General features: G+C 33.9%; 1 protein-coding gene across 1 annotated transcript; it reads right to left on the bottom strand.

The window, feature by feature from the left end:
* Window positions 1–4,708: 4,708 nt before the first annotated feature.
* On the bottom strand, window positions 4,709–7,447 carry LOC131657314 (uncharacterized). The gene is made up of 4 exons (XM_058926725.1): window positions 7,309–7,447; window positions 6,942–7,070; window positions 6,006–6,143; window positions 4,709–5,163 (listed from the first exon to the last, which is right to left on the bottom strand). Exons 2-4 carry the CDS (start codon window positions 7,068–7,070, stop codon window positions 4,969–4,971), a joined length of 462 nt encoding a protein of 153 aa, XP_058782708.1. The 5' UTR covers window positions 7,309–7,447; the 3' UTR covers window positions 4,709–4,968.
* Between the last annotated feature and the right edge of the window lie 12,661 nt (window positions 7,448–20,108).

Here is a 20,108-nt window from a genome sequence, read left to right as displayed (position 1 = left end):
ATTCATTTTGTTTTAACCTAATTACTTTGTGAATAATGTTATGATAAAAACCCTATTTATTTAGGTCTTAATTAGGTATAGATTTCATCTTTGCCTTAATTAAGTTGACTTTTGTCAATCTACAAAATTGTTTTCAATCCCCGATTAAACAGATGATTAAGGTTTTCAAACAACAAAACCTTATATCATTTCAATCTTTTCTTCAACTGTTTTCATAAACAGTAAATCATTTTTAAGTGGGCCTCTAATAGAGTGTAAGTCCCGAAAAACCTTCTCTTCTTAGCTTGTTTTCAAAACTGTATTTTCAAAATCTTCTTTCTGTTTTCAAAAACATTCTTCTGGTATTTGAAGGGCATTATTCCCGGTGAAACTCTTCAGATACCTATGTGACCTTTGTCCATCTTCACTTCTTCTGTTTTCAAAAACCATTAACTGTTTATCATATACATTCAACTGTTATCAACAAAAACAACAAAAATTACTGTTGAGGCTCTGTACATACTTCTTCAATGGCCTCCACTCCATCCAGGTTAGGCTTTACAAGCTTTCAATTTACAGTCTTTATTTAAATTACTGTCAAATATAAACTGTGCATATATTAGTTTAGAACTACGTTTGAGTATAAACCTTAGGACAGTTAAACTATATATATATTATAGGAATATGACCTAGGATTGAGAATGTCTTCCCGGTGAAGGCTCTTTCCTAATTAGAGATCTGTAGTTCAAACCCCCAAGATGAATTATTCCCGGTGAAACATCTTGGCAAAAACCTTAGAATCCAAAAAAAATAGGACACATCCACCCAAAGAGGAATTATTCCCGGTGAAACCTCTTACCCATTTGCTTAGAGCCAAGATAAGTTCAAAACTACATAAGCTTTCTCTTGTGCTATAACAAGGACCCTCGATTAGCCTCCTCTTGGGCTTTGTACAAGGACCCACAGGCTTCTTAAAAGCATTTCCAGCTTCCTCTTGAGCTTGTATACAAGGACCCATCAGGTTTCTTATAAACATAGGAACGGGTCTTTAGTCACCTTTTAGCCTACCCTGGTAAGTTTCTTCCAATTTAAACCAGACTTAAAACAAGCTAAGTTTGTCTCAATTTCACATTGAGTACATTTTTGGAATGAGAGACATGGACAGTCTCTGTCACCCTTATCTTCATCAATCCTCCTTAGTAGAGTCTAGGATCTATGTTTTGGTCATCCTCAGCATTGAGTCAGCCTTCATCTTGGGCTTTAAACAAAGAGTCTCCACTAGATAATCTTTCTGCCATCCACTTTTCTTTTCAATAAAAACCCCTGGAAAGGGTTAGCCTCCAACATCTGTCTAAAAAGTCAAAACCCCTGGAAAGGGTTAGCCTCCAACATCTGTCTAAAAAGTCAAAACCCCTGGAAAGGGTTAGCCTCCAACATCTGTCTAAAAAGTCAAAACCCCTGGAAAGGGTTAGCCTCCAAAGTCAATTAAAATCAATCCATCATTTCAATAAAAACCCCTGGAAAGGGTCAGCCTCCAAAGTCAATTAATTAATAAATAATTTCATTCTCTTAGGAGATAATTTCCCCAAAAGAGTCAAAACCCCTGGAAAGGGTCAGCCTCCAAAAAAACATGATAAAGTCAGTCTTTTAACAGACAAATTCACCAGCTGAGCCAAATCCCTGGAAAGGGTTAGCTTCCATCAAAAAACAGTCTTTTAATAGATAAAATCTCCTCAATAGAGTCAAAAACAACAAAAACAGTTAGCCTCAACCTTGGGCTTCATACAAGGCACCCAAACAATAAAACTCCCCTGTCAAGAGTCAGCCTCAACCTTGGGCATTGTACAAGGCAGATAATAGAGTCTCCCCAGTGAGTCCTTCATCACTCAGTAGCCACAACCTTGGGCTTTGTACAAGGCAGATAAACCATATCTTTCATGTGTCAAAGATTCCTAACACTTAAGATCTTTCCCCATATAGTCATCCATACTTAATTCATTTAAGAGTCCGCCACAACCTTGGGCTTTGTACAAGGCACATAAATAGAGTCTCCCTAAGTAGAGTCAGCCTCAATTCTGGGCTTTGTACAGAACACAAAAATACCCTGTAATTAATCCTCAGTAGAGTCATCTCCCAGAGTCAATAATATTAATTAATCAATCAAAAAGCCTCAAGCTTGGGCCTCATACAAGCCAGCTAAAGTCAAATCTTTCATACAGTAGATAGACATAGCTTATCTCTATAAAGAGATATTTTTACTACTCTACCACATTCAAACAAACAAACATTTCAATTTCAATTTCAATCAAAGTCTTCCATTTAGGACTCTGAAAGACATGCTCTGGCACATCCCCAGACTTGTACACTTTCCCTAATTTGGACGAGCATCTTTCTTTCATTTAAGAGGCATCTGACTGGCATACTTGCACACACACAAGTAAGGTCCCCCTCTTGAATGAAATGAATTCAGTTATTCTGTCACTCCTTTAAATGTTTGTGGTAGAATAGTACAAATACCTCTCTGTAAAGATAATTTCATGTCTCTTTACTGTAAACAGAGATTTAATTCCAAGCTTCAACCTTGAGCTTCAAGCAAGGCACCAAAAAACATTAATTTCCCTAGTTAGTTCCCCGAACTACATTAAGCTCTGACTTCCACTAGGGATATGTAGGCATGAGGTTCACAAGGAATCTCAGCGAGCTAATAAATACCAAAAATAGTCAGTCTGTCTGTTTGTCTGTCTTTTCAAATCAATTCAATTCCTTCTCCTAACACAAAGGAGAAACTTTCCCAATCATAGCAACAAACACAAACACAATGACACAGAGAAGGTTCCTGTAGAGTACTACAGATATGTAGGGTGTTTAAACACTTCCCTATGTATAACCGACCTCCCGGACTCCAGAATTTCTAGTCTAGGTGTAAATCCCCACACTTAGCAAACTCCTAGGGTTTAGTTGAGATCTTTTTTCCCCTTTCCTACTCGTAGGACAAATAAGAAAGTTCGTGTGATATCGTAGGAAGAACTGAAATAAAATTCATCCCACCACGGGCGCATTCTCCTTCCAAATTTCGCGTGAAGGGTTTAGCGTGCCGTCCTCCCAAGTGAAACGGGGAGGTAAAGAAAACGACACCACACTACCTGCTGCTAAAGACTCTTTAAGCGCGCTACATTGCGTATTTACTAACCTACAAGAAATCTTTAAAAAAAAAGTAAATAGTTTTTTATCTTATTTTTCTATTTTAGTCAAGGTTATTAATATGATGGATACATCCCTGCAAATTTAAAATCAACATAAATACTTCACCTTCTTTGACTCTACACAATCTGGGAATCGGTTGTGCAGATCCTCTGCGTTTTGTTTCCAGATACCTCGATGCTTATCTGAACAGAAGGGATAAAAGATCAATCAAAATTTATGAAAATAATGATTGCATAACCTACACTACTTCATAAACTCAACTTCAATTTGATCCATAATCTAATTTTTTTAATAATATTTTGAGCTATCTGTTGGATATGGCTCATAGTTTACTTATAAGTGAGCAGCTCCCGCATTGCGGTTAGGGGGCAATCTTGTAAGCGGTACGACTCAGGGGTTATATGAGTCATTTAAACATAAATTGTAATATATAACCCTAAGTTTGAATAATAGAAAGGCCCCCCGCAGTCGGGGAGACGTAGGCACAACTGGCCGACCTCCGTGATCAAAACTTGTGTGTTCTTTGTTTGCATTTTTCAAACTATGACTTTGTTTCCTTTTTGTCGGGATGTGTTGATGTGCATAAGGTATATCCTTATGCACGGTGCCTAAATACACAAATATTGTTTATATTACTCAAAGTATTATATTTAGAGTTTAAAGATAGTGCACTGACAGTGTAAACAAACTTTACACATACATCCAATCAAAATCCTTACACTTGCCATGTCATATTATTTTTTTTAAATTAAAATTGTGTTTTAATTAGATGCATGGTTGTGATTGGTTGACAGTGTAAAAATATTTTACACTGTCAGTGCATATCCTTTTTTCTCTTATATTTATTACTCAAAATAATATACAGATTACTCAAAATAGTATAAATATTATTCAAAACAATGAATATATTACTCAAAATAGTTAAAATTCGATATTACTCAGAATGATGTAAATACTACTCAGAATAGTATACTCATTACTCACAATTAATAATTACTCATAATTAATAGATGTGTACAAATAATGCATATATTATTCATGGATTATGATATTATTACTCGTTTCTAACTAAAATGTTACTCGAAACAATTTAAATATACTACTCAGAATAGTATACTCATTACTCACAATTAATAATTACTCATAATTAATAGATGTGTATAAATAATGCATATATTATTCATGGATTATGATATTATTATTCGTTTCTAACTAAAATGTTACTCGAAACAATTTAAATATCACTCGTACGAGACTTATGCACCTTGCATAAGGATATACCTTATACACATGAATCAACCTGACCCCTTTTTGTCTATCTTTTATGGATTATTTCCCTCTTTTTTTTTAATTGTCAAGTCATTATTTGTATATTATCATGTTTGTCACGTGTGATGTTGTTATTTTTAAATGATATACAATAATGAAAATTTTACTTTTTCAAATGTGATCAAGACTATTTGATCTATTGAGTTTGTGTTTTGGTGATTGATTGTAATGAGCGACTGTCAAGTGTTTGTATCAGTTGATGCAAACTGTCCACCACTCTAATTTTTAGAAAGATTAATTTCCTCAATTGTGCTTGAATACTATCTATGTATGCATAAAATTATAGTATCTATGTATGCATAACAATTCTAAATGTTTTTTGTGGATCAAGATGCAACACCAATAAAATTACATGAATAAAGCATGCTAACTTTTGCTTTCCAGAAATAGTTAAATGATGCCTAGCACCAATTTCCTTTGGCAACTGAAGAAAAATGTTGAGAAAAGCAAATTTTGCTAGGAAGAGCCGTTGTCGTCGCGAATGCCAAAGGAAGCCTTCAACTTGTTAGTAAGAAGTGGCAGCATCTTAATGCTGTCTTGAATTGCTTCGTCGGCACAGGAAACCATGACATTCATAGCTCCGGTTTTCTGCTGGAGCTTAGCTCCCTCGTACTTATCTTGACAAACCATCAGAGATCTATTCAACTTTTCCTGCAACATGATGAAAATGGTATTAGACGAAAGAGGGATGGTAATAAACGTCAACGACAATGCTTCAAGGAAGTAGAACATGATGCAAATAAACAATTGATACTCGATGAACACGTGTAACATATTATCGGTGTTTGAATATCAACAACTTATTTGCACATTGAGTTTTGAATGTTTTAAGAAGCATTGTCAACAACAACAACAATCAATCCTTAACCAACTATTGGGAGATAAAAACCAATAAGAAAGTAAACTCTGTTGCAAAGATGAAAATGATACATTTTATGAGTGATCACACAAGAGAACATAGAATTAGAAAAATAATCAGTCGACAAAAATTGTAGAAAAAATAGTAGAGTGTCTTCTTAGGTGATTTGGGAGTTAGTTTTGTCGCCGGAGTTAAGCTCTTTGTTTCAAGTTGTTAGGTCCCTTGGGAATTGGCCTAGAGTTAGAGTGGAGTTAAGCTCTATTCTATACAATCAAAGTATATGGCACCACATCAGAAGCCGAGACAGAAAATAGCATGCATAAAAGTTAATAAGTGCGGGACAACGTAAGGGAGACAATAGAAAAGGCTGCTGGGTGAAGTATAGAGGATTTAAAGGGAAAATTATAAATTTGTATAGTGTCAACCGGTCAAGCTTCAATCGTATCTTAGAAGTAGAATCAATACCCAAGTAAGCATCCTTGATTCTAGGCTTACGGCTTCTATAATACATAAGACTTTTTCTTCATAATTTTAAGCATAAGTTAGAAATATAAGGAAGTAATAACAGATCACAAAATGAGAGAGAGGGGGTGAGCGAGAGAGAATACGATCATAGAGTTGCTTTGTAGCTAACCTGAAACTTTGCCATTTCATTATCAAACGTTTGTTGCACGTTAGTAAGAGGAATACTGCAATTTTCAACACAATGGCTTATCTCCTCCTGCCTTCTGTTTCTATCAAAGCACTCATATGCACATTTAAAATACGCTTTCTGCAAATATTCAATCAAACAATCAACTATACTGAATAGAAATTCTACTTCCCAATCAAAGATATTGCCAAATATTACCATTATATGCCAAAACGTTAAATATCTACATTTAAATTTTTTAAAGCATTGGGTGTAAAAGAAGAAAAAAAATAGATCGTCAAGAAATATAAAAGTCAATAATCCATGCACTAGTTTTCATTTACGACTTCTACGCACAAAATAATATCATTAGTAAAAAAAATTGAAGCAAAATTCAAAAAAAGAAAAGAAAAATGCAGGGGAAAATATCAGCCAGCCAGATGGTATCAACTTTCTAGGCACCCGTTACAATATAGAGTAGTCAAGAGCAGCCAATAGCAATGTTATCATGCTATAGCGGAGCAAAGACCGACCACTATGGAAAGAGCCTTAGCGGTGCAGAACATTATAAAGGCCGCTATAGGATAAATAGCCGGGTCGGGGTCGGAGCAGTTTCTGTCCCTTTATCGTTTTCCCCTCTAAAAAACTGAAATTACTCATCAACTTTAAAACGTTTTAAGGGTAAAATTTTTGGTTTTTTAAATCAAATTTGATATGAGACTCCACCCTAACCTTCCTTCACCAACGTTTCTGCACTTAGTACGTTTATAATTATTATTCATGTAACTTATCCAAAAATTGATTAAATAAGGGCCATCCCGCTATCCCATTTTTTGGGCCAGCCGCTCCGTTCTGCTATCCGGGATCGACTACTCTGGTTCTAGGATAAAAAATTCAAAATCGTCTAAGTAATTACAACCGAACCAAACTAGAAATAACCTGAAGAGTATAGTTGACATGGTCTTGAACAGGTGCAAGATGAGTTTGAGCAGCTACATTCACTTCCTCAAGTTTCTGCCTAAGTCTCTGTGAAGCTAACTGCTCTTCAGATACTGCAAAATGATCCATCTGATATATATACCCAATGTCAAAAATGGTGTTTCAAACTTAGTTTTGAAATTCATCAACAAAACCTAAAATTTGTTATGATAGTGATAACAAATTCCACAAATTTACAAACAAAAAATTGGGCGAAAATTAAAAATCTAGGGTTTTATTCCAAACTCTAAAAGATGCAATTTTTAACTGAAATTTGCAACAACAAAAACAAAAGAGCAAAAATGAAGCAGAAGGTGATTTTACTAACCTGAGAATTTGGGGTTTGCAGGAAATTGAATTTGTTGAAAATTTTGATGCGGCTTTGTTCTTCGATTTCGTTTCCAAGGGTTTAAGGGTTTAAGCATGTAAGAGATTTTTCTTTTGATTTTTTTAGTCCATATTTTGTTGGGTTAATGAACTTTTTCGTCCCTTTAAATATTTCAAATTTTATTTTTAGTCCCTCCAAAATTTTCCTTCAAGAAATCGTCCCTTCAAAAATTTTCTTCTGAACTATTGGTCCTTAATGTCAAATTTCGTAGCTAATCGGTGGCTAAATTCGTAGCTAATCTCTAGCAAATTTGACGTTAGGGACCAATAGTTTAGATGAAAAATTTTGAAGGGACGATTTCTTAAAGGAAAATTTTGGAGGGACTAAAAACGAAATCTACAATATTTAGAGGGAACAAAAAGTTCATTAACCCTATTTTGTTTTAATAAATTATTAAAGTATTTTTTTTTCTTCTTCTTTCTTTGTAATTTTAACAAAAATGTATCTCATATTTAAAAAAATTATTAATTTACATAAATTAATATATAAAATTTCTTATATTTCAATATTTTAGCATAACTATGGTCACTCAATGTGAATTTTTTTTTTGAATAACAAGTTTTTTAAAAAAAATTTCAGAAATAACCAACTTTTCAAAATAATTCCCCAAATGTCACTTTTTTGCTATCTGCAACACGTTGTCGCCAGGGGGGGTGGCGACAACACTTGGCCCATAACGTCGTCGCCAGGCCCATTGGCGCCTACATGCAATATTTAGGTGTTGTCGCCACCCCCCCCCGGCGACAACACCCCCCCTTATTTTTTTTTTCTTTTTTTTTTGTTATTTTTTTTCTTTAACATAATTTCTCTTAAAATATTTTCAGTATACTTTTTTAATAACTACATTTTTTTAATATTATTTTTTCGTATTTTTTTTAGTATTTTTTTTTAACAACAATTTTTAACAATAATTTCTCTTATATTGTTTTTTTAATAACTACAATTTTTAACAACAATTTTTTTAATAGCTACAATTTTTTTAATAACTACAATTTTTAACAATAATTTCTCTTATATTGTTTTATTTTATCTATCTTGTTAAAATTATTTTTGGAAGTTGGTGGTGGATTCATTATTTTGAAAGTTGAGCATTCTTTAAAATATTTATATATTAAAATACAAATACATTAAAATTAAAGACATTAAAATACATTAACGATACAAATACATTATAATTAAAAACATTACAAAATACATTCACGATACAAATAAAAATCTTATTGCGCGCCACGTGGACCATGGTACGATCCACATTGAGGTTGCCGAATGGGTCGTGTAGACGGGTCACGAGTTGGTAATGCCCCCTATTTCCGCGACGACGCCCCCCTCTATTTGGTTCGTCTTGTGCCATAGTCGACGGTCCCTGAATGAAACCTGGGTCTTCAACATCTTGACCTATAGAATTCCCTCCATAGGATAGGCGGGTGCCCGCGGCGCTGTCGAAGCTGTGTCTAGGCGGGTTAAAATTTCTCCTAGTGGGTGCAGCCTGGAAGTTTTGGAAGTTGGTGGTGGATCCGGTTTGGTTAAAATACAATGGTTGTGGCGGTGTGTTGAAGTCAAATTGTTGGCTGGGGTACTGTGATGTGTGTTGGTCGAATGTGGTGTATTGCGGGTATTCTTCTTCTATGCCCATGTCGGGGGTCATTGGTGGTGATCTTGAAGAGCCCCCCGCATGGAATTCCTGGAAATATGATCTAGAAGAGCTCCCTGCATGGAATTCTTGATTTTGTGGTTGAGTTTGGGATGGAAAAAACTGGTGGAGTTGTTGGGAATGTTGTTGGTAAAAAGGTGTTTGTGGTTGCATTGGTTGTTGGTGGTAACTTTGTTGTTGTTGTTGGTGTTGTTGTGGGTAATGTTGTTGTTGGTAATTTGGTGGTGGTTGTTGTTGTTGTTGGTAATTTGGTGGCGGTGGTTGTTGTTGTTGTTGGTGGTAATTTGGTGGTGGTTGTTGTTGTCCTCCAAAATATGGAGGTTGTGCTCGCGGGTCAGCTAAATAGAAAGGGGCAGACACAATCATTTCAGGATTTGTGACGGATCTGTACCAGTTTACATAGTCAACAGTTGGCTTCATTTCTCCCGGCGCCACAGGAAATTCTAGAACCGTTTTTGATCGACGAGCCCATATTTTACGCTGATCTATGGCAAAGGACTTGTAATTTTTTACGTACCACTGTCCGCTAACCTTCGCAAGATGCCAACGTCCCAAACAGTCAGGCTCAGGTGGGTCAGGGATACCTTGATGCATGCCGAATTGGAGCTTCACACGGTCACTCGGGTGCATCTCCACAGTGGTGAACCGTATGATGGGTGATTTTGCTGTCCAAATAGCCGCCTCGTCAAGGTCGGGTACGTGGTCCAATTCCAAGTAAGGACGCCAAATAAACTGCAAAGCAAATAATATTAATTTCAGAATATAGAAGATAGTTATTTTTAAAAATATATTTAGAAAATGGACATTTTTAGAGGTATTACTTCTTGGGGTCCTAGTCGATCTAATAGCTGGCGGTAGAAAATGATTTTGGAATCAGGCGTTTTGGACCAATCCATTCCGAGTGCATTGAACCTAAACACATTAAAAGATATAAATCAATATAGTTACAAATAATAATAGAATAAAAAGCAATAATTAAAATAAGATCCAAAAGTTACCTTGAAGCGTAAGGGAAGGCGTAACTGTTTGGATTTGCAGGGGCCAATACCGGCATCCTCCACCATGCCCATGCTTGTAGCAAGAATGCACATCCACTAAATGTACAACTATCCTTTTTTGCACATTTGCACAAGGAACTATATAGGTATGCCAACACAGCCGAACCCCAACTATATGTCTTTATTGCATCATTGTCCCCAAGTAAACACAAGTACATAAAATTAACACTATTTCCCGTGCCTTCGGGAAATAGAAACCTACCAAACAACAACATAATATACATCCTAGTTTTCTGCAGTATAGTTTCTTCGTCAGAAAACTGATCCAATTGAAGCCCAACATAAGCTTCCTGAAGGCCAGCAAGCTTTATACCTTGGCCCCTACCCCTTTGTTGCCCCTCACCCTCTATTAAATCCACACCCAACAATTCGACGCATAGGGCGTTTGGTTGTTGGACATTTCCATACACTGCCTTTCCATTTGTTTTGAGACCCAACAACATGTACACGTCCTCTAGAGTGACGGTACATTCACCCATTGGAAGGTGAAAAGTATGAGTCTCAGGCCTCCAACGCTCACACAATGCTAATATAAACTTCATATCAACTGAGGTATGTGTTAAGTTCATTACCTCACCAAATCCCGCACGTTTAACGTAGTCCACAATCAAAGGGTCAGGAGCATTCATCTTACCAGCACGGGTCCTAAATCTCGTGACATCCTATAAAAAAAACACCTCCCATAAGTATTTGAAATTAGTAAATTTAAGTAAAAAAATTAAGTGTTTACTCAAACTTACATAAGTGGCAATGTTTGCAATGGTGTCTCGATGCTCTTGACCCATAGTTAGGAGAGACATGTTTGTTGATGATGAAACACAAAGTTGCTCTGATGATAAGTTGCTCTGATGAAAGTATAAGAGGTGATGAAGAAAATGAACAAGTTTGGGAACATATTTATAGCCAAAATGCATAGGTTATTACGAGATTCCCTGCAGTGTCTTGTCCCGTCAAGTCTGTGGTGGGGACGAGATTCCCTGCAGTGTCTTGTCCCGTCATGTCTGTGGTGGGGACGAGATTCCCTGCAGTGTCTTGTCCCGTCAAGTCTGTGGTGGGGACGAGATTCCCTGCAGTGTACGAGGGGGAAACAGTTTGGCATAACGATTTAATGCGTCGGAATAAAAGCGGTCGACCAAACAGCAGGCGTATTAGAACCGAGATGGACGTAACTGAAAAAATGCAGAGGAAGTGTAGTATATGTCGTGAGGTAGGACATAATAGGACCAAATGTCCCAATCGTGGATCTAGTTCCACAACATAGTTATTAGTTTCGATGATGTTTGTAATTTACTTTTTCAATGAAATGAACTTTTTTTTTATAAATTTTATGGGTTACAACACAAAAAAAATTACTAAATAAAAAAAAGTTCATGATACATATTGAAAGAAATTACCAAATATTACCATGGAAAAAATATTTGGAACCAATAAAATTTACAAAAATTTAAGAGAAAATAGTACCGAAAACATTAATATTGAAAGTAAAAAATTACCGAAAATATAATACCATGAAAAAAATAATTATTTAAAAAATCCATTTTGAAATAATAATTGAAAAGTATAACATAAAAAAAATTTAAGAGAAAATAATGTTAAAGAAAAAAAATTACAAAAAAAAAAAGAAAAAAAAAATAAAGGGGGGGTGTTGTCGCCGGGGGGGTGGCGACAACACCTAAAAAAAAACACATGGGCGCCAGGCCCACTGGCGACAGCTCTCCAGGCCCATTGTTGTCGCCACCCCCCCTGGCGACAACGTGTATTTTTTAGCAAAAAAGTGACATTTATGTAATTTTTTTGAAAACCTAGTTATTTTTGGAATTTTTTTTAAAAAAATGGATATTCAAAAAAAAAATTCACTCAATGTATTTAACACTTAAATTTTCATTTATATTCAAAATTTAGAATGAATTTTTCATTTTATCAGTATTTTTCTACTTTTTCATTTTTTCACATTTGTAAGAAAAATAATTTTTAAGTCATTATTGTGTTCTAGAAAAAAAAACTATACTAATTAACACCTTAAAACCTTGACATTTTATTCAAAATCTTACTATATGTTCTATTATGGAATCAGAATAGATCGGAGAACGGAGGTTCCAGGGTACATTGGTGGATCTGAACTTTTGATGTGATGGGAAATGAGCTGATCTGCAAGGTTAGCACTATGATGTTCAAGCTATTATGTAAGTGAGATGAGTGAATGAAGTTTGAATTTGAAATTGTCTCTCTAAGAGTGTGTTTGGATGAAGCATTTTAATGAGGGAAAGTAATGTTTTGAGGGAATTTAAAATGATTTGACCAAAATCCATTGTTTGGATACAAAAATGAAGAATTGTTAAAATGATAGAAATTTATGGAGTATTTTATCTAAGTTAAATTTAATCATTTTTAAATGACATCAAAAACCAAAGAATTTGAAATTCCTCTCATGTTCCATAGAATGTAATTGTTATTATTATTTCTTCAAAATTTACAAATTGGTCCTCATATTTTTCAAAATTATAAATTGACCCCAAAAATATTTAAAAAATTGCAAATTGGTCCTTAATAAATTTTAAATTTTACAATTTGGTCCTTCAAATTTTTAAAAATTGCAATTTGGTCCCTACTTTTCAATTTTTTAATTTGGTCCAAAAAAATTATATTTTATAAAAAATGACCCAAAAATTCTAACAATGAATTACCTTAATACTTCATCCAAACAAAATAATTTAAAATGAATGGATTTCAATTGAATAATTTAAATTGCTTTGAATTTTAAATTTCTTTAAAATTTTCAATTACCTCATCCAAACACACTCTAAGAGTGGCGTTCTTTCCATTTATATAAGGGAGCAGTTGTAACCACCCATTATTCTTCACGCGTGAAATGTGGGGAGTCGTTGGATGTATCTAGGATCTAGATCTCCCACACTCTTCCCTAGGATAATACCTTTGTTCTTTAAGTGACTGAGGTGCAGTTACCGTGCATAGATAAAAATCTATGCACCATGCATAGATTATTATGGACCCTTGGATCATTGGATCAAATTCTAGATATCAATTGTTATTACTCAATACTCAATACTCATCACTCAATGTTCAATACTCAATACTCAATACTGGATTAAAAACATGATCCAATGGTTTATGTAAGCTTATGCATGGTGCCTAAGGAAAATCCTTATGCATATTAGCCAAAGCCAAGTGACTGGGTGAATTGTAGATTCTCTAGGTCGGGATTGTTGGCCCTGGTGGCCGACTCAAAATAGTTGCCCCTCAAGCCCTTGTCTCTACTTGACAAGGCAAGGACTTTTTGTCGTATATGTTCTTTTGTGTCGGCCATATTTGACTTGAATGAAAGACTATGAGATTGCATTGATGTCAGGGACGGATGCATGTTTAGACACAATGTGGCTTTAGCCACACCAAAATCTTGTCTTTTCTCTTTACTAAATTGTACTTAGATTAACTAAGTTGAATAAATCAGATAATTCAATTAAATAAACGGTCTCTATAATAAAATTATATAGTTATTAAAATCATTTGAATCAGATGACCCGATCTCTAGAAAAATTATGACACCTATTAAATTTCAAAGTATTATAATTTTAAAAATTTATTTTTTAAATTCAAATTTTAAACATACTCATCACATATAAAATTAAATAAATTTTGAATAACAAAATAAGTGGTAAATTTAATTTCAAAGAGAAAGTTGTTCTAAATAACTTTTGAACAAAGTCTACTTATATTTTAAAATTGTCAAAGCAATGTCGTTTTGTGAGAAAAAAATGAAACATTTAACTTGTCGATTTTCAAAACCATCGATTCGTCGATTTTTACCAATTTTGATCGGTTCTCATTAGTTTAATAGCTTATCAACAATCATACCAGGCATATGATCCCTCCGATTATCGGTTTGATCAATTGGTCCGATCCAAATTTTGAAACAATATCACCACCTTTTTATTTTCTCTGCCACTTTCATATTTACTAATTATTTTCTCATATTTAGTTGACGATTTTCAATATAAATGAATTACTTTAATCAATTTTATTCTTATTTTTAATATAATTTAATTTATAAATTCTTTTATTTTAGCCACACAAATATATAATGTCTGGATCCGCCCCTGATTGATGTTCTTGAAAATTCGCGCCATTAATGCACCTCATGCTTTAGAGGTCTTTTCGTAGGTTTTGTAATAATGACCTTTGGAAATCGAAATACTTGAGTGTCTTCTAGAGGTAATTTGGAGCATTGATAATGCTTATTGCTTTTTAGCAAGTCATAACGCGATCTTTGAGGAGTTAGTTTTACGTTTTCCTGAGATGTTACCTCTGCTTCTCTGCCACATGCATTTCTACAATATTTTATCTTTCTATACCTGAAGAAAGTAATGTCTACCAAGAGTCGAAAATCAAAAGAAGATGTTTCCACTTCTTAGGTTGATCATGTTGCTTCATCGATTATTTCTATATTTTCTCGGGAGAGTAGCCTTAATAGAGCCTTTTTGGATATAAGTTCTTATTCATATTGGGGTTTACTGGCCCGCGATGAAGATAAAAGAATCTAGAGTAAGTGTGGAAAATGCGCCATTCCATTATATGGATGTATCTTCTCGATCATGGGTTTTCGTTTGCCCTTGTAAACCTATGAGATAAAAGTTTTAAACCACTTGATTATTTCTCTTTCGCAACTCCACTTAGCGAGTTGGGAGTACATTAAAGTCTTCCAATACTGATGCGAGTGCCAAGGGAAAACCCTATTTGTCCATTTTCTTCCATGTTTTCAAAGTACAACGTAGTTCAACAACCCTGACACAAGGTCAAGGTTTTATTACTCTGGTGCATTTTACTCGCTATTTTGGAATGTTCTCATTGAACCTAAAGCATTTTGAAAATCGGTTCTTCCTAGTAGTTCCTCTCCACAAAGGGGCTCATGCAATAGTGTGTACCTTAGGGACCAAGATGAAAGACAAATGTACCTTCCTGTTTCATAAGTACTAGAAAATATGTCATTTCCTAATGGGGAATAGGTTATATGTCTATGAGGAGTGCAATTTGTTCCAGGAGGAGCTTTATCTAAAGAAGCGATTGCTTTCTTTCGTTAAAGAGTTAACTCATGTCGGGGGTGTCACTCCCCGGGATAAAGCTTCAAAGAGACGTTTAAAATGATTTAGAAACCCACTTGTTGTTGGACATTCATACTAAGGAGGAGAGAAAAGTTGTCTTTAATAAGTTTTGACATTCTTGTCCAGTATTGTCACTTTGATTGTCTGTAATGCTCTTAACTTTGAGAATCATTATTTGCAGATTCTACACTAAATTATTTAGAAGTTAGAGAGATGACATAAGTATTTTCATATTAGGTCAGTCATATTGTCCTTATTACTGGCTTAATTTAATCCTAACACCATATGCGATAGATTTTCTTCTTTAATTGCACATAAATTACTTAACCTTTAATTGCACATCAATTACTTAAAAGATTATAATGATTCTTTAAGTCTGAAACAAAGTAATCTTAATAGTCCTCATCGTGTTCTATTGAGTCTTGCAAAATAAATTTAAATTTATGAACTCTTTATAAGTTAATCTTCAAATCCTTACCTTTTAAAGCTTCAACTTTCTTAATTCTTGAACAATCTAACTCTTGAATTTCCCTAATTACAATCATGTAGAGTATATCAAAGAAGTTTTTATAATATTTTCTATGGAAAACTCTGGAACAACACTTCACTTACAAAGGAAATGTTAAATGTAAAAGATTCCAAATGCCTCAAACAATTTTTAATTTTTTTTAAAAGATAAAGAAAGAATTAAGTATTGAATCGAAGAATGTGAGTTGTTTTATATGAGAATGAATTTAAATTATTAGATTTTAAAATAAATAATAGATATTATGTGTCATTCTTTTTTTTTTCTTTTTCTCTTCCATTATTTATACTAATAAACGGTGGAGATTATGTGTTATTTTAAAATATCAAATCCTTTTGATAAAAAAGAGTTCATTCTTTTATAAAATGTATTCTGTTACTTTTATTAAAAATATTTTAAAATATAAAATAATTAATATATTACATACATGTTTAAATTTTAATATATAAAGTATATTTAATTTTGAAAACAATTTTTTCAACACTCTCTTTAAACATATTGAAATATTTAATATAAAAATTTAAAATAATATTTAATTTTGAAAACTATTTTTTATTAAAGTATTTTTTTTTACTATATAGTATACTCTACAAATAATTATAATATTCTAACAAAAGATCGACAACACACTGAAAGCAACAATGCCATCACATTCTATTTATCAAAGACAATTACATAATTTGTCAAAATAAGAATAGGATGGGTTTGAACTTTGAAGTTTACAAATTCTTTGGATTTCTTTCTCCTCCTATTTTCAACATTTTCTTTCTCAATTTGTTTTCTATTCCTTGCATTTTTGTCCTCTATTCTATAATTTTATCTCTCTCTAATTTATGTCTTTTCTTTTTTGTGTCTATCAATCTGATAGTTAAATGGAAGAAATCTCCACAAGAATTTAAGACTACAAATTTAAGACTACTATGGACTTAAATTCAAACAATTATTGACCAATCATTTATATAAGGATCATGCAATTTATTATGGCAATGTTTCATTGCATTTTAATATTACGGTGCTTCTGAAAATTTTAAAATATTTTTGGATAAATTTGAAAATGTATTTTGAAATATATCTTATATCATTTTTTTTAAATTAAATTCGAAAATGCATCTCGAAATAAATTAAAAATAAATTTGTAGATACATCTCCGAAATCATCTTTTTTTTTCCTAAGTAAATTAGACATACACCACATTTCTTAAGAAAATAGTTCGAAGATGTATCTACGAACTAGGTGTTCAGAGATATATCTCTGAATTCCTGGCTGAATGTTTTATTTGCAGAGATAGTGTAACTAGATTGTAGTTTTTTTCAATCCAACATAATTTTAAGTCGATTAACACTGCCGTTATTTGTTTCAAAAATTAATAAAAACGAATATTATAAAATTGAGTATTGCGTTAATTAATCAGAAAGATTATAATAGTACCAAAGTTGTTCGCCAAGTCATTGAAAAATATACAAAATACAAGCAAAAGCATAGTCTATTGAGTATGTCTTATCATAACACCTTAGCTCCTCCTATGTTTACGGTAACCCAAGGCATTTTGTGCCTCGATAAAATGGAACGTGCTAGGTCAACCGCTTCTCCGCCACCTCTCTCAAACAACCCAGACTAATGCCCTCTCTTGTAATCCGCACAATGTTTTGACACAACGACAACAAATCAATGACATGGTCATCCATGGACAATGATTCATCCTTGAAAATGAATAAGAAAAAAATTTAGTAACAAGTGTGAAAAAAAGTTATTTTAAACTTAATAGTGGAATTTGGAAATTACCGTAAGCAGGGTACATGAGCCTTTTATTTGCTTTGTCATAAACATTTTTGCTATTGCCCTAGCCATCCTAAAGTCATCCAAACTCACCCAAATCATAGAAACAAATCCTACCCATATTCTATTTCAAATGTTGATGCTATCTAATGGATTAAAACTAACTTATTTTTAAGCTAATACATAAATCAAAACTCAAAATAAGGTAAATTATAGAAACTTACTCAAAAATGTGTTGATAAGGGTGTAAAGTGTTTAATGAAGTAGTTAGAGGGAGTTGAGAATGACAAGATACAAGCAAATGATAATGGGTAGAGGGAGTGGGGAGAAAGTTTTTTTCTTATGAAAAATGAAGAAGGAGAAGAGGGAGAGTCTGACGCGAGTTTTAAATATGTTCACCTAGTTCGGAGATGCATCTTCAAAATATTTTTTTAAATTAAAAAAAAAATTTAATTCTACAATTCCCTTCGCAGATACATCTCTAAATTTACATTTACTTAAACTGAAAAATTGGTGCATCCGGAGATATATCTCCGAAAAACATGATATATTTTAAAATTTTCGCACTGGCCTTGGGAGAAGGTATAATAGCTACAATGAAAAATTACCTTTATTATCCAAATCTAACTGAATCAACCAAACATAACTCTTTTGTTCATAATTTTTGACCATCAAACTCTAGATTTTAGATCTACATCTTTTTTATTATTTCTATTTCGTCCTATTTTATTTTTTGAAAATTTTTTGCAGACAAATAATTAGGAGTATAGATCCCACCCTATTCTTACTTTTCCTGCCACGAATTAAGAATTTAAGCTCATATCTCATACTATACTTGTCTTAAACGAGTATAATATAAGGTGTGAATTGTCTGCCCTTATTTTATTTTTTTGCAATTCTCGACTATGAATAGTATGTTTACTTTTAAGTTTTTTTAATAAATTTACAAAATTTCTTTACCCAACTACCTATAGGAGTCACCCCAGCGAAATCCCAAAATTACCCCTGCTTCGGAGATGCATCTCCGAAGTTTTTTTTTTTTTTTGAATTTTTTTTGACTTCGGAAATGCATCTCCGAAAACACCAAAAAAATGGTGTTTTTGGAGATGCATTTTCGAAGTAAAAAAAAATTCAAAACTGTGAATATTTCGGAAGTTCATTTCCGAAAATATTGCTGTATATACAATTTTCCCACCTTCACTATTTCATCATTTTTTCTCCAAAACTTCTCCAAACCCTCTCCAAAACTCAATCAATCTCCATCCATTTTTCGTCCTAAAATCAAGTTTCAAACCGTTGATCACGTTAAAGGGAGCATAGAAAGCTACAATTTGAGGTATACATCTCTCATTTCATCCCCTATTTCACTACATTGATTCAAAAAATTTATGCTGAAACCTGCGATGGTTCGGAAGTTCATTTCCGAAATATATTACCTAACAAATTTCGGAAATGAACTTCCGAAATATGCCCTAGCAGTTAAAAAAAACACAGTTTTGGCCAATTTTGCTAATTTTTGCATATGTTAGGTATGGTGCATCCGGACAACATTGTGCAAGACGGTTATCAACGTTAATAACGATCCGGTTATCGACGTTAATCCTATGATCAATGCAGTTGATGTTCGGCAACAATTTACAAATGATCGGAGCTTCGGTAGTCGCGAACAATTGATTGATTGGGTTCGAAACGAAGCTAGTAAACTTGGATTTGGTATTGTTATTTTAAGGTCCGACAATGGAAATAGTAAGCGGAAAGCTTTCGTTGTTTTGAATTGCGAACGGGGTGGGAGTTATGCACAATCAAACCGAGTGCTAAAAAACGAAGACACGGGATCGAGAAAGTGCGGGTGTCCGTTTAAGTTGCGCGCGACTTGGAGGGTTGATGATTTGTAGCGTTTAACCGTAATTTGTGGAATTCATAATCATGCCTTGGATGCCAAGTTACACGGACATCCAATGGCGTGTCGTTTGTCCCGCCAAGAGAAGAATGTGATTTCAGATTTAACGATAGTCAAAGTGGCGCCTCGCAACATACTTGCCGATTTGAAGCGTAAAAAACCGGATAGCGTTTCAAATATCAAGCAAGTTTACAATGAACGACACAATCTCAAAGTTTTGAAAATGGGCCCTCGGTCAGAAATGCAACAACTTTTGAAGCTATTAGGCGACAACAAATATGTGTCAAGCTTCCGAACGTCCGAGGACAAAGTTACGGTGCGTGATATTTTTTGGACTCATCCCAAAAGTATCAAATTATTCAACACATTTCCAACCGTTCTTGTGATGGATTCGACGTACAAAATCAACAAGTATAGGCTTCCTCTTCTAGAGATTGTCGGTGTGACCTCGACGGACAAGACATATTCGGTCGGGTTTGCTTTTTTGGAGTGTGAAAAAGAAGATAATTTTACATGGGCTTTGGGAATATGCAAGTCTTTGTTAGTTGATCAAAAGGTTATGCCAAACGTCATTGTCACCGACCGGGACAATGCTTTGATGAACGCGGTTGATACCGTCTTCCCGACATCGACCGCGTTACTTTGTCGGTATCACATAACTTGCAACGTGAGAAGTAAGTTGAAACCCGCGGTTGGGACAAAAGATAGGCCG

This window comes from Vicia villosa, linkage group LG3 (genome assembly GCF_029867415.1).
Source record: "Vicia villosa cultivar HV-30 ecotype Madison, WI linkage group LG3, Vvil1.0, whole genome shotgun sequence".
NCBI lineage: Eukaryota > Viridiplantae > Streptophyta > Magnoliopsida > Fabales > Fabaceae > Vicia > Vicia villosa.
Note: the sequence above shows the minus strand (reverse complement) of the source record. Positions and strands in the feature narration are given on the sequence as shown.

What these genes read in the sequence shown, in the direction of transcription:
- LOC131657314 (XM_058926725.1), bottom strand. Translation starts at nt 7,070, where the DNA reads ATGGATCATTTTGCAGTATCTGAAGAGCAGTTAGCTTCACAGAGACTT. An exon ending in ATGTCAACTATACTCTTCAG is followed by an intron (nt 6,144 to 6,941) that starts GTTATTTCTAGT and finishes GAATATTTGCAG; the next exon opens with AAAGCGTATTTTAAATGTGC. An exon ending in ATGAAATGGCAAAGTTTCAG is followed by an intron (nt 5,164 to 6,005) that starts GTTAGCTACAAA and finishes ATCATGTTGCAG; the next exon opens with GAAAAGTTGAATAGATCTCT.